A 12,923-nucleotide genomic window follows, 5' to 3' on the forward strand; every position below is an offset into this window, starting at 1 on the left:
TAAACAACATGTTCATCAGCAGGAAGCTGGCAGCATTAACCTTTTAAATGTATAGTCAATTTAGCAATCCACACTTCAAAAGCCAGCCTATAGGAGCAAAAATAACAGTACACACGAATATTCATACAAGATAGTTATTGCAGGGCTATTTGAAGTGGCACAAAATTGGACCCCCTTTTAGGGGTCTTTTGCCCATTGCAAGGATTATAATTGGATAGGTGAGTTTTTTCATATCTGGCACTACACTGCTTCTGTGGCATACTTAAGAGCTCCAGCTCTTGACCTGTAGGAATATCTCAGTCCGTTTGAATTCTAAGGGAAAGGCAGGAACCAAGCTCCAAGGGTTGATTCCTGGACTTCCAAAAAGCTTCAGGAAGGCTGGGCACGGTGGCTCACGCCTGTAATCCTAGCATTTCGGGAGGCCGAGGCAAATGGACTGCCTGAGCTCACGAGTTGAGAACAGCCTGAGCCAGCGCAAGACGCCCCCCAACCCCCAACCCCCATCTCTAAAAATAGCCGGGCCTTGTGGAGGGCGCCAGTAATCCCAGCTGCTCAGGAGGCTGAGGCAAGAGAATCCTCGAACCCAAGAGTTTGAGGTTACTGTGAGCTGTAACGCCATTGCACTCTACCAGGGCGACCAAGTGAGACTCTGTCAAACGAATTTGCACGCTGAAAGGGTGTATACTTGTGTTCTGGACAGTAGCCACTCTGAGACCTCACGGTCAGCCCCTTCTTCACTCGCTCTTTGAAGGCAGTGGGGAGGCGCTAAGCACAGGAAGGAACCAGGCCACCACTGGGCGGGGCAGAGCCGCGCTGCAGCAGGACTACAATTTCCGGCACGCCCCGCGGCCAGCCTCGCTTTCCCAGAAGGCCGCGGGTAGCAGCTTGTTCAAGGGGCGGGGCGTTCCCGACATGCTCCGCGGCGCGCCATCAACTGTTGGATTTGAACAGCTGCACAGGTCTGCCCGGGGGCGGTGGTGGAGGTATGGGCGCTCCGACTTTGCCCCCGGCCTGGCGGCTCTTTCTCAAGGATCATCGTGTCTCTACGTTCAAGAACTGGCCCTTCTTGGAGGGCTGCGCCTGCACCCCGGAACGGGTGAGACTGCCCGGCTTCTCGGGCTCCTGCAGGCCCGCCCCGTCCCGGAGTCCGGACGCGGAAGGTCGCCTCCCGAGGACTGCCGGTCCCACTGTAGCTGGGTAGCGAGGATCCCAGCTTCCCTCCCTTCCTCTGACTGCGGAACAACCCTTTCCCGGGGTTGCCGGCGCCACTGTGGCTAGGGCCCGGAAGTCCAGGCCACCCTCCCCTCGCGCCCCTCCCGCCCCTCCCGCCCGGGCTGGTGGACGTCCCCTCCAGCGGACTGCCGGCCCCACTGGGTCCCGGGGGTCTTCGCCACCGCGTCTGCTCACGAGCGGTGCTGTCCCTTGCAGATGGCCGAGGCCGGCTTCATCCACTGTCCTACTGAGAACGAGCCCGACTTGGCCCAGTGTTTCTTCTGCTTCAAGGAGCTGGAAGGCTGGGAGCCAGATGACGACCCCATGTAAGTCCCTTGAAGCCAGCCTCGATGGGCTTCCCTGACCACGGCGGAACCTTTGTTCAGAACTGGGCTTGTGAACAGGGTTTGCACTGGAGACAGTTAGTGCAGGAGGGAAGACTTCCAGGCTCATATTGTTTCTTAAATGGCTGTTGTGTTCTAGGAATGGCTATGGCCTTGAGCCTTGGTGATGCTTCCACTCTTATCAAATCTGGTTTGGCTAGAAGGTCCTTGGGGTGGATGTTGAAAAAAGTCTCCCTCATGCAAGGTGCTTGATGTCTTTCAAGTTCAATAGAAGTTAGCAGATCCTGTTGTCCTGAACTCCCAGGAATTTCCAAGCGCTTTTTTTCTTTGAGATTTGTTTGAAAATCTTTGAGATATTTTTTGAAAATCCAGCTTTATTGAGATGTAATCCACATGGTGCAAAAACCCACCCTTTTAAAGTGTACACTTCAGTATTTAGGATTTTGTTCTTCAAGACACCTAGTTACTTAAAAAAAAAAAATTCTTGGGGCGGCGCCTGTGGCTCAAGGAGTAGGGCGACGGTCCCATATGCCGGAGGTGGCGGGTTCAAACTCAGCCCCGGCCAAAAAAAAAAAAAAAAAAATTCTGTGTATGCATTCTGATGTATTCTACATGTCTCTCCATAGTGAAAAGCCATGTTCTTTTCTCTCCTTTTTATCTTGTCAGAGTTTATTGTTTCCACAACTTTTATTTTTTCCCCTAGAGAAATTATTTCCCTTCTTGGTTAGAAAAGAGCTGCTGGTTGTTTTTTTTTTTTCTTGATGTTTGCTATTATGATCAAGTGTTGATTGGCAACAGTGATCATAATGGCATGGTGATTTTATCAGTGATCACTGGGAAAGCAGTGATATCCTTCTTGAGGAAGAATTTCTAAGTGTTGCACTATTTTCATATTATAATTACTACTGGCCATTGGACTTTGTGTGGCTGTGTTTTTATTTTAATACTGTTCTGGTTAGGTGACATTCAGCTGCTCAGGGAAATTCCTCTGGGAGAAAATGACGGTGTGAGGAAGAGGGGTCCCCTGGGAAAGACTGGCCAATGATGTTCCCTATTCTGAACCAGTGGATTCTGTAAAAGTTCAGGGAAATGAAATTACTTCAAACAGTTCCTTGAGGATTATAGGAGGGGTCTCACTTCTACCTTCTAACACTTTCCCCACTAATCGCTAAAGGAGTCTAGATAAAATACATCAACCACAGGGATATGGGGGAAGACTCTGTGGAGGGAGAAGGTGCTAAGTCTTAGCAGCTGAGACAAGCCACGTGGGAATGTGGCCAGGGGCAAAGCACTAGTTCCAACTTCAGTCTTAACACTTTACTCTGGAAGCAGAACACAGTGTGCTCCTTAGGGGGTGGTCAGAGGAAGATGAACTACTGATTTCCCCCGTTACCTGATTTCCTGCTGACTTATGTATTGATTTTTCTAGAGAGGAACATAAAAAGCATTCATCTGGTTGTGCTTTCCTTTCCGTCAAGAAGCAGTTTGAAGAATTAACCCTCAGTGAATTTTTGAAACTGGACAGAGAAAGAGCCAAGAACAAAATTGTATGTATGACTGGGAATAAGAACTGAAAGCCAACCCTGTTCCATATCTTTAGTGCTAAACCACCCAGTCCCTCAAAACAGTAGGAAGAGTCTGTGCTTTCCTGAGACAGAGTCTCACTACGTTGCACTCAGTAGAGTGCGGTGACGTCACAGCTCACAGCAACCTCTGATTTTTGGGTTTAAGTGATTCTCTTGCCTCCGCTTCCCAAATAGCTGGGACTACAGGAGCCTGCCACAATGCCTGGTTATTATTTTTTTTTGTAGTTGTCATTATTGTTTAGCAGTCCTGGGCTGGTTCAAATCCTCCAGTCCTAGTGTTTGTAGCCAGTACCTAACCTAGTGAGCTGAGGTTCCTTGGTTGGTGGGGACACAGCAATATTAGGGTTGGTTTCATGCCTCAGTGACCCTGTGTATGGGAAGTCACTTACATGGGTGTATGTTATGTGTTAGCAGTCATGTGAGCAGAGGGTTTGGGGAAGCACATAGGCAGTGTATTGGGAAGGGGGAGAAGGAGGCAGCATCCAGCAGGACCTGGGGGGATTTCTGTAGGTGGACCTTGACTCTTGTCCAGTGGCACTGAGTTATTCCCTTGGCAGAGTCACAAAGAGCTGCCTCCCAAGGAGCCAGGTTGTGGAGAACAAGGCTTGCCGGAGAAGACCAGGGCTCCCAGTTAAATTGGAATTTCAGATAATCAAGGATTAATTTCTTAATATAAGTGTGTCCCACATTTTCTATAGGTATTTACTAAAAAGTTAGTTTTTAGGGCGGCGCCTGTGGCTCAAGGAGTAGGGCGCCAGACCCATACACCGGAGGTGGTGGGTTCAAACCCAGCCCCAGCCAAAAAAACTGGAAAAAAAAAAAAAAAAAGAAGAAGTAAAAAGTTAGTTATTTATCCTTTTTTAGGAACAGGATCTCTGTTACCCAGGGTTGAGTGTAGTGGTACAATCACTGTAACCTTAAGCTCTCGCACTCAAGCAATCCTCCCTCCTCAGCCTTCTAAGTAGCAGGGACTACAGGTACCTGCCACCACACCTAGCTAATTTTGGGGTTTTTTAGAGATGGGGTCTCAAATTCTTGGCCTCAAATGATCCTCCTGTCTTGGGCCTCCCCAAATGCTAGGGTTACAGGCATGAACTGCCGTGCCCGACAGCATCTTGTATATACTCATTTGCTAAATCTGGCAGCTCTATAGAGAACAGATATTGAGGGGGGGGGTTAGTAGCCTATATCAAAGCGCTGGCTGGGGTCAGGAGGCGCCCTGTTTCTGTTCCTGCCACTCACAGACTGTGTGTGTATGCCAGTCTGGGTCATACTTCTCTTGCTACACCTGTGTTGGACCCCACCCCATGGTTTCTGAGGTCTCGTCTCAACTTTAAAATTGTGTTCCCTTTTATAGATCAGTATAAAATAATTCTGTCTAATACAGCTTCTAAATGCTGAGGACTAAAATTGTGTTTTGTCAGGATCAGTGGTCAGGAGACTGCATTGTGGGGAAACTAGGTACTTGAATGAGGCCTTGGCAGCCTCAGTGTTGGAAATAGGGTAGAAAGCCTTCTAGGTCAGGGTGGCAAACTTTTTCTGTAAAGGTAGTCGGCCACATAGGCTCTGTTGAATGTTATTCTTTGTTGTCTTTTACAAATGTAAAAGCCATTCTTTTTTTGTTTGTTTTGTTTTGTTTTCTTTTTTGAGACAGAGTCTCACTTTGTCACCCTCAGTAGAGTACTGTGGCGTCACAGCTCACAGCAACCTCCAGCTCTTGGGCTTAGGCAATTCTCTTGCCTCAGCCTCCCGAGTAGCTGGGACTACAAGTGCCCGCCACAACGCCGGCTATTTTTTTATTGCAGTTTGGCCGGGGCCAGGTTTGAACCCTCCACCCTCTGTATATGGGGCTGGCGCCCTACTCACTGAGTCACGGCGCCACCCTGTGAAAGCCATTCTTAGCCTGTTGCCATGATGGGCCAGCCCTGTTCTAGGAGGAGAAGCAGCTTACACACCTGAGGAAATGTCACAAGCAGGAACCTGAGCTCAGCAGGGTATAGCCAGCTGGTGGGATCAGGTCTGGAGCAATGAGGGAGGCAAAGGAGTTAGGAGGGCACTGAGTTCTGACAGATCCCTTGCAAAAATGCAGATTAAGTGCTTATGGATGCTGAGAATCGCTCAGCTCCAATGTTACAAGGATGACGAAGAGGGGCCTGGTAGAGGATGTGTGAGCTGAAGGGACACGAGACCCTCTGATCTCTGTCTCCTGGTGTACAGCAGCCAGGGCCCCAGCCAGAGCACACCCCACCCAGTGGGAAAAGTGGAGAGATTTTGAACTGTTCTTTGTTTTCCCTAAATCAGAATACAGAATACTAGGTGGTGCCTGAAGCTCAGTGTGTAGGGCCCCGGCCACATACACCGGGGTTGGCAGGTTAGAACCTGGCCTGGGGCTGCTAAAACAATGACAGCTGCAACAAGAAATAGCGGGGCGTTGGGGCAGGCGCCTATAGTCCCAGCTACTTGGCAGGTTGAGGCAAGAGAATCACTTAAGCCCAAAGAGTTTGAGGTTGCTGTGAGCTGTGACGTCACAGTACTCTACCAAGGGCAACATAGTGAGACACTGTCTCAAAAAAAAAAAAAAAGAAAGAAAGAAAGAAAAAGTGAATGTTTCACAGGCTTTCTTTTCTTTTTTTTTTTTTGTAGAGACAGTCTCACTTTATGGCCCTCGGTAGAGTGCCGTGGCCTCACACAGCTCACAGCAACCTCCAACTCCTGGGCTTAAGCGATTCTCTTGCCTCAGCCTCCCGAGTAGCTGGGACTACAGGCGCCCGCCACAACGCCCGGCTATTTTTTGGTTGCAGTTTGGCCGGGGCCAAGTTTGAACCTGCCACCCTTGGTATATGGGGCCGGCGCCTTACTGACTGAGCCACAGGTGCCGCCCCACAGGCTTTCTTTAATTGTACAAGTAGAGGAAGACTCTGGGCTTTTCCTCTAGGAGCTTCAGAAGCAAGCTGGGGCGGAGGTTGAGAGCTGAGCTTTCTGCCTCAGACCAACTGGGTAGCCTGGAGCTGGTCAGTCCTCCCTGGACGTCAGATTCCTGTCTGTGTGACAGGGTGTGATAGCACCTGCTCATGGGGACACTGTGAATAGTAGCTCGACTAACATGGTGAGGCAGGTGGCATGGTATTTGGTATGTACAAAGTGTTCCATGAATGTCATTATGAAATGATTGGGAGGGAGCTTAAATTAGACGCAGTTGAATTACTCAGGACATTGCCCAGATGGCTGGGCATCTTGCCCTTGCACAGGGCTCAGTCTATTTGGGTGCTCAGTAAATGTTTCCTTTAGTTGCCTTCTTTTTTATCTTACTTACAGGGTGTGATTTGGAGGCTCTTATTTCAGTTTCCCGTATTTATTTCTAGGCAAAGGAAACCAACAATAAGAAGAAAGAATTTGAAGAAACTGCACAGAAAGTGCGCTGTGCCATTGAGCAGCTGGCTGCCCTGGACTGAGGCCTCTGGCCACATTCTCCTGGTCCCAGGGTGGCTTCATCACTTCCCAGCTTATTCCCTGGTGTCTCCAGCCTTACCAGGGGACCCCTTAGCAATACCTTCAGGAAAGGAGACATCAGAATTTTGAAATCAGATATTTCAACTATATTTTCATTTTTTTTTTTTATAAAGTGGCACCAGAGGCTGCTTCTGCCTATGCAGCTGGTGCTGTGATTACAGTGACTGACTCTTTTCTTTCTTTGGTAGTTTTGCTTTTTAAATTCCTGGACTAGCCGGTGGGGAAGCAGGCAGAGCTGATGGCTCTGGAGCCCAGTGTGGACTTGGCGGTGCTCGTTGGACTCAGCTGTGGCTCCTCACCTGTCATGCCTCACTGGTTTTCCTCCCGCCCCTACACGGTTCTTGTGTGATGAGGTGGGGAACTGAGACAACGTCCCCAGCTCCTAGTGTTTTGCAACATGGTTTTCCTGTTTTGTTTGAATTATTATTTCACAGAACACAGATTACAGAAAGCACAGAGCCGTCCTGAGGCAGTGGACATCCAAGAGCGAGCAGGAGGTGCCTCTGGAGATGGAGTGAAGTAGCAGGGAGTATCTAGCAGGTCTTATTTATGAAATTGCCACACGATTAGACAGGCCTTGTGCACCGCAAGGCACACGCCGGCTGTTCCCTCCCTGCAGAAAAGGCAGTGGCCTGAATCCTTTTTAAATTACTTGGCTCGGCGCTGCAGGGACTGGCTGGGCTGCTGCAGGCCGTGTCTATCTGTCAGTCTGGGCTGGCTGCGCAGGATTGGCCTCTGTTTGCTGCTCCAGTGTCACATCTGTCACAGAGCAGGGTGGTGGGAGGCACATGCCCACAGCGGTCCTTCCGTTCTCCAGAGGCCAGCTCCCCAGGGCTGCTGCCTGATGGTAAGGTGATAATTTGATTTCACCCTTTCCTCAAGTAAAGCTGCAGGGTAGGTTGTTACAGCCTCACTGGAAACCTCTGGAGTTACCTTAGTTGCTCTGAGAAATAAAAAGCATGTCCTTTCAAACCCTGCTGCAGACTTCACTGGGCTTTTAAAATACTGTCAGTTTTTTAGGCGAGCTGAGCCTTCCCTCCTGAGCAGGGGTGGTGAGGACAGGAGTCCTGTGGAGGGGCAGGGCTGGCTGTCGGCTCCTCAGCCAGAGCTGCGTGGGACCCAGCACTTTTGTACTGTCTGGACTCCTGGGTATAAGTGGCTGTGAAAACGTACCACTGACTTATTTATTATATTTTTACCACGTCTCAGAGAGTGAGATGTATTTTTCCCTCTAAACTTGGTGAAGATTGCAGTGGTTTTTGTTAGGAGAAAAATGCGCTAGATCTGCTGTGCTCGTCCAGGCTGCTTATTTCTGATATTTGTGTCAATCTCCAAGTGGACACTTCACTTTTATAACTGGTGCTTACCAACTGGCTTTGTAGAGAAGCTGGAAAAAGGTGTTTTTGTCCTCAGTTTTCTGCACACTGGGCAATAATGTAGATTTTGGCTTTTGTCAGGCCATGTAGTGGCTGGGGCTGAGCTGCCCTTTCAGTCCAGCCTCCTACATGTCTCCTCTTCTAGAAACTTGCTTTCTAAAGGCCAAGTTTATCATCAGGCTTTAATAACTGTGAGGGTCAGAAAGCCTGATCACCATCTATTAATAAAGCCTAAAGCCCTTGTCTAGGGTGACACCTCAACTTCCAATTATGTGTCCACGTCTCAGGGTGGTGTCTCAAGAGGGTTGTAAACGTGGCTGGGAAGGGTGATTCACAGGCTGTCAAGCAGGGTTCAAGTGGCAGGTTAGAGTCCCATGGGCCTTCCCCATTCCACAGGGAGTGGAGGTGACAGGGTGTTGTGGAAAATGGTACCCGCGGGGTGACACCAGCATAGGGGAGGTGGGGAGGGTTGCCAAGCCACAGGCTGTGCCCACTTAGAAAGAACATAGTGGGTGGCGCCGGCCCCATATACCGAGGATGGTGGGTTCACACCCGGCCCCCGTCAAATTGCAACAAAAAAAATAGCTGGGTGTTGTGGCGGGCTCCTGTAGTCCCAGCTACTCGGTGGAGGCTGAGGCAAGAGAATCACCTAAGCCTAGGAGTTGGGAGGTTGCTGTGAGCTATGATGCTGCAGCACTCCACCAAGGGTGATAAAGTGAGACTATCTCTTAAAAAAAAAAAGAACAGGGTGGCGCCTGTGGCTCAGTGAGTAGGGCGCCGGCCCCATATGCCAAGGGTGGCGGGTTTAAACCCAGCCCCGGCCAAACTGCAACAAAAAAATAGCCGGGTGTTGTGGCGGGTGCCTGTAGTCCCAGCTGTTTGGGAGGCTGAGGCAAGAGAATCGCATAGGCCCAAGAGTTAGAGGTTGCTGTGAGCCGGGTGACATCATGGCACTCTACCCGAGGGCGGTACAGTGAGATTCTGTCTCTACCAAAAAAAAAAAAAAAAAATACAGTTGCCAGTTAAGTCTAACACGATTTTATCTGCATTTTTAAATGCTGAAAAGGAGACCTTAATGAGGTGAAATAATTTGTCCAGGATTATAGAAGTGTTAAGTTTGAGGCCTGGGTTTTGAGCCCAGGCAGTCCCACTGCAAATCTGGGCTCTCACTCCCTGACACTGCGCAGTCTCAGGGGTGGCCAGCTGCCTGATTCTGAGGAGGGAGGCTTGTCTTTAAAGGGTTCTCATTCCATTTTCGGAAAGTCAAATGGAACAGAAACCCGCTCAAGGTGCCCAGAGATCATCACTATACACTTGAAGCTTTTATTTTGAAAGTAAGAGCACAGGGGTCCTGTGCACCCTTCCCTAGCTTCTCCACTGCGATGACAGCATGACATCTGTCTGGACACGCACGGCCTGTCTCGCATCACAAAGGCTTTCTTGTCTTGACTTGGGTGAATCCAGCTCTTAACAAGGCAGGGAACCAACCCAGCTGTGGGTTTTCTCTCTGCCAGACTCGGCCTGCAGTATTTTTCCCGTTTTCAGCTGGATGGGACCCAACTGGGCCCTTCACTTCTGCAGTTTCCACTGGTACCCGAAGTGGTGACATTGATCTCTGAGTTCCTTCACATGTTTGCCTCTGGGCCCACGGTGGCAGGCACTGCATCTCTGGCAGTGAGTTCACAGGGTTTCTTGTCTTCTGAAGAGTAGGAAAACAGGTCAGCAAATAGCGACTGCAGGAGTTGCTGACCAAGACAGAGCCACCAAATGCCATCGGTGGCAACAGGACAGGGCCTTTCTGAACTTGTGTTTGTCCCAGCCCACGGAGTAGGCTGCTGGGTGAGGTGCTCCGGGCAGAGGGAACAGACATGTACATGCATTCTGTGAAGTGGGGAGGGGCGTGGCCCTTGAGCAAGACCCCATCACAGGCTGCTTGGCTCTGTGGGCGGGTGAGGCCAGGGCAGCTGTGTTGAACCCCTCAGGTCTGTGAATTGTGCTCAAGGATGAACTCTGCCTTCCAGTCTGGGCCACATCTCACAAAGTGCACGTTCGTGCAGAATGAAAAAGCACATTTCCAACCTACGACCACAAGCGTTTGAGAGCCCTTTAGAATATTTGGCTTTGAGTAGAGCCATGATGAGGCTATGGCGTGACTTAGCTCCATAATGCACCTGAATGAAGTGGTTGGCCTATCGGGCAGGATGGTTTAATGAGCTTCCTTCTCTGTTGGAGCAAAGTTAGCTGGGCGTAGCCTGGCACGGAGCTTAGCTGGTGGTTTCAGCTGCCTCCCAATCTGTGCTGGAGGCAGCAAATAGATGTGTCACCAGCCTGGAGCAGGGCACATCTCCCTGTGGCCGCAGCTGGCCCAGGCGTCCTGTTGCCACTGGTGTAAAGTAGTTAAATGTGGGTTTTTAAAAAAAGAGGCATGGGTGCAGCCTTGTGTTTTGTCACTTACAATTGGAATCTTTTCCATCAAAAGGGCATCCCACCCCGGTTTCAGTGGTAGTGGTCTGACGCAACTTTGGAGAGGCCCTGCTGCCTGGAGCAGGCATGCTGTTTTGTCTTAGCTGGTCAAAGGAGGGGGAACAGTAAAAGCAGCACCTTTCTGGACTGGCCTAGGGTAGGATTTGGGAAGTAAACTAGCAGAATTCATCCAAGTAGCCCCTCAAGGTCCAGCACTTACTGCTAAAAAACGCACAGTGGGGTTTGTGTTGCACGTGTCACAGAAAGCCAGTGACTGAGGCCAGTGACAGGCTACAGGGATTGTGAAGGAAGAAACGTCTACTTGAGGAGATGTACTTGCTGGGGGGGAGGCACAGACTGCCTCAAATAGGGGTTTTTATGGAGGTAAAAATGAATAATGCATGAGGGGAGTGAATGTCATCACATGTCTGGGGTGGAGTGTGGTGCACGCGAGCACAGTGAGGAATCATGAACAAAAATGGTGGGTAAGTCCCTCCCACAGCGGAGATCTTAGTATTAGAATGAGCTGGGTCATTCTTTCAGTCTTGTGTGCAGGCTCAGGGGGTCCTTGGGCAGTGCCACAGAAAGTTACAAAGTTCTCCTCAGCAATTCTTACCAGCATAAGAAAACCATAAAAAAAGATTAAAAGATGTTTTGTTGCTTATGGAGGCGAGTGCACCACTGCTGAGGGGACAATCAGTGGCCCCAGCCACACATGCAGGGCTTAAAACACTAAGCCCAGGATGTAAAGCAGACGTGTGTGTCCAGCCAGGCCCTCTCCCACCCTGCATCACAAATGAAATGTGTGTCCATTCTGCCTAGATGTGGCTCTGAAGCCTCCCTCTAGTTAGCAATGGCCTCAAGCATGCCTGTCTTGGGTCTTGACAGCTGAATTCTGAATCAGCTCAAGTAGAGGGTGATCACTGGGAGGAAGTGCATGATACAGGCAGCCAGACAGTTCCTTTCTCCCTAAACCCTCAGTTCATACCTTACACTGAGTAAGGGAGATTTAGACCAGCTAAAGTAACACTGATCCTTGTTACAATGCTTCATTTATGCTAAATGTTAGGTGCCCAGGAGTTTTCGTTATGTTCTGTTCCTTCCCCAGTTGTAATCAGAGTTTGGGGCTGGAAGGAGGCCCCAGCAAGGGGGGGTTTGCTGCCCCTGAGCACCTTCCAGGTCTAACTCCTGAGAGAGAGGAGGCTCCCAGGGTAGGGGCCAGCAGGTACAGGGGCACTTCAACCGATGCAGCGGGGAAAGCCCCACCTGCCCACGTGCCTGATGGTCTTTGGTACAGTGTGTAGAGAGACAGACAGCCTTTCCACCCCAGCAGTTCTCTGCTACTCTATCTAAATTCTCTTTGAAATACTGTTTCAATAACTGCTGGGATTGTTTTTCTTTCTATGTTCCTCAAACTGGAGCCCAGCAGAATAAAAATGGCCAAAACAAACACAGACAGTGGTTCTCAACCGACCTACAGGAACTGTATTAAAGGGTCATGGCATTAGGAAGGTTGAGAACCCTGGGTCAGCCCTGAGAGCCAACATCACTGTGGCTATTTACCTGATTTCTGGCCCCTGTGCAGGCTTTGCCCAGCCCAGCAGTAACCCACAGGAGGCCCTCCTAGTGTCTGAGATTTAACCACCTACCCAGGCTGCCTGTATTGTCCCTCCCAACCACCTCATTATCATGGGATCCACACGGGGGCCTGCTCCTCTTTCTCCCTCCACACTTGTTCTAGAAGGTTCTTTTTTGTAGAGACAGAGTTTCACTTTATGGCTCTCAGTAGAGTGCCGTGGCATCTCACAGCTCACAGCAACCTCCAACTCCTGGGCTTAAGCGATTGTCTTGCCTCAGCCTCCGCAGTAGCTGGGACTTCTAGAAGGTTCTTTATGCATTTTTGCTCAGGGAGTGACCAGATAGGCAGAGGCTGGCCTTGCTGGATGTGCTTTTGTAATTGCAAACTCAAGCAGCCTGCTGCAGGCCCTGACCACCCACTGCACATCACTGTGTCCCATCTGGCTGGAGGACCAGCCAGCACCACATGTCCCTCCTACCTTCCTGAGCTCAGATGCTTCCAGGAATAGCAGGGCTCTGGTCCTCCTGAGCATCCTCCTGGCCAGTACCAGGCCAGACTCACCATCCTCCTCTCCAGCTGTGCATAGCCTGGCAGGGCGGGCCCATTCTGCCTTGCCAATGGAGAACCAGAGGTTTAGCAAAATTGGGGCCAGCAGGGTGGCTCACACCTGTAATCCTAGCACTCTGGGAGCTGAGGTGGGATGATGGATCTCTTCAGTCAGGAGTTTGAGACCAACTTGAGTAAAAGTGAGACACCCAGGGCGGCACCTGTGGTTCCGTGAGTAGGGTGCCAGCCCCATATATGGAAGGTGGTGGGTTCGAACCTGGCCCCAGCCAAACTGTAACAACAACAA

General features: G+C 50.2%; 2 protein-coding genes across 2 annotated transcripts in view; both read left to right on the forward strand.

The window, feature by feature from the left end:
• Positions 1-12,923, forward strand: part of TMC8 (transmembrane channel like 8) — a 256,022-nt gene that overhangs the window by 76,228 nt on the left and 166,871 nt on the right. The window lies entirely within an intron of this gene.
• On the forward strand, positions 915-6,878 carry BIRC5 (baculoviral IAP repeat containing 5). Its single transcript, XM_053570583.1, has 4 exons — positions 915-1,096; positions 1,429-1,538; positions 2,986-3,103; positions 6,505-6,878. The coding sequence occupies exons 1-4, from the start codon at positions 986-988 to the stop codon at positions 6,592-6,594; spliced, it is 429 nt and encodes a 142-aa protein (XP_053426558.1). The 5' UTR covers positions 915-985; the 3' UTR covers positions 6,595-6,878.

Source organism: Nycticebus coucang, chromosome 18, assembly GCF_027406575.1.
Source record: "Nycticebus coucang isolate mNycCou1 chromosome 18, mNycCou1.pri, whole genome shotgun sequence".
NCBI classification, from domain to species: domain Eukaryota; kingdom Metazoa; phylum Chordata; class Mammalia; order Primates; family Lorisidae; genus Nycticebus; species Nycticebus coucang.

Excerpts from the sequence above, each read along its gene's own strand:
- BIRC5 (XM_053570583.1), top strand. The coding sequence starts at position 986 with ATGGGCGCTCCGACTTTGCCCCCGGCCTGGCGGCTCTTTCTCAAGGAT. Across the intron at positions 1,097-1,428 it reads GCGCCTGCACCCCGGAACGG|ATGGCCGAGGCCGGCTTCAT; the intron begins GTGAGACTGCCC and ends TGTCCCTTGCAG. Across the intron at positions 3,104-6,504 it reads AAAGAGCCAAGAACAAAATT|GCAAAGGAAACCAACAATAA; the intron begins GTATGTATGACT and ends ATTTATTTCTAG.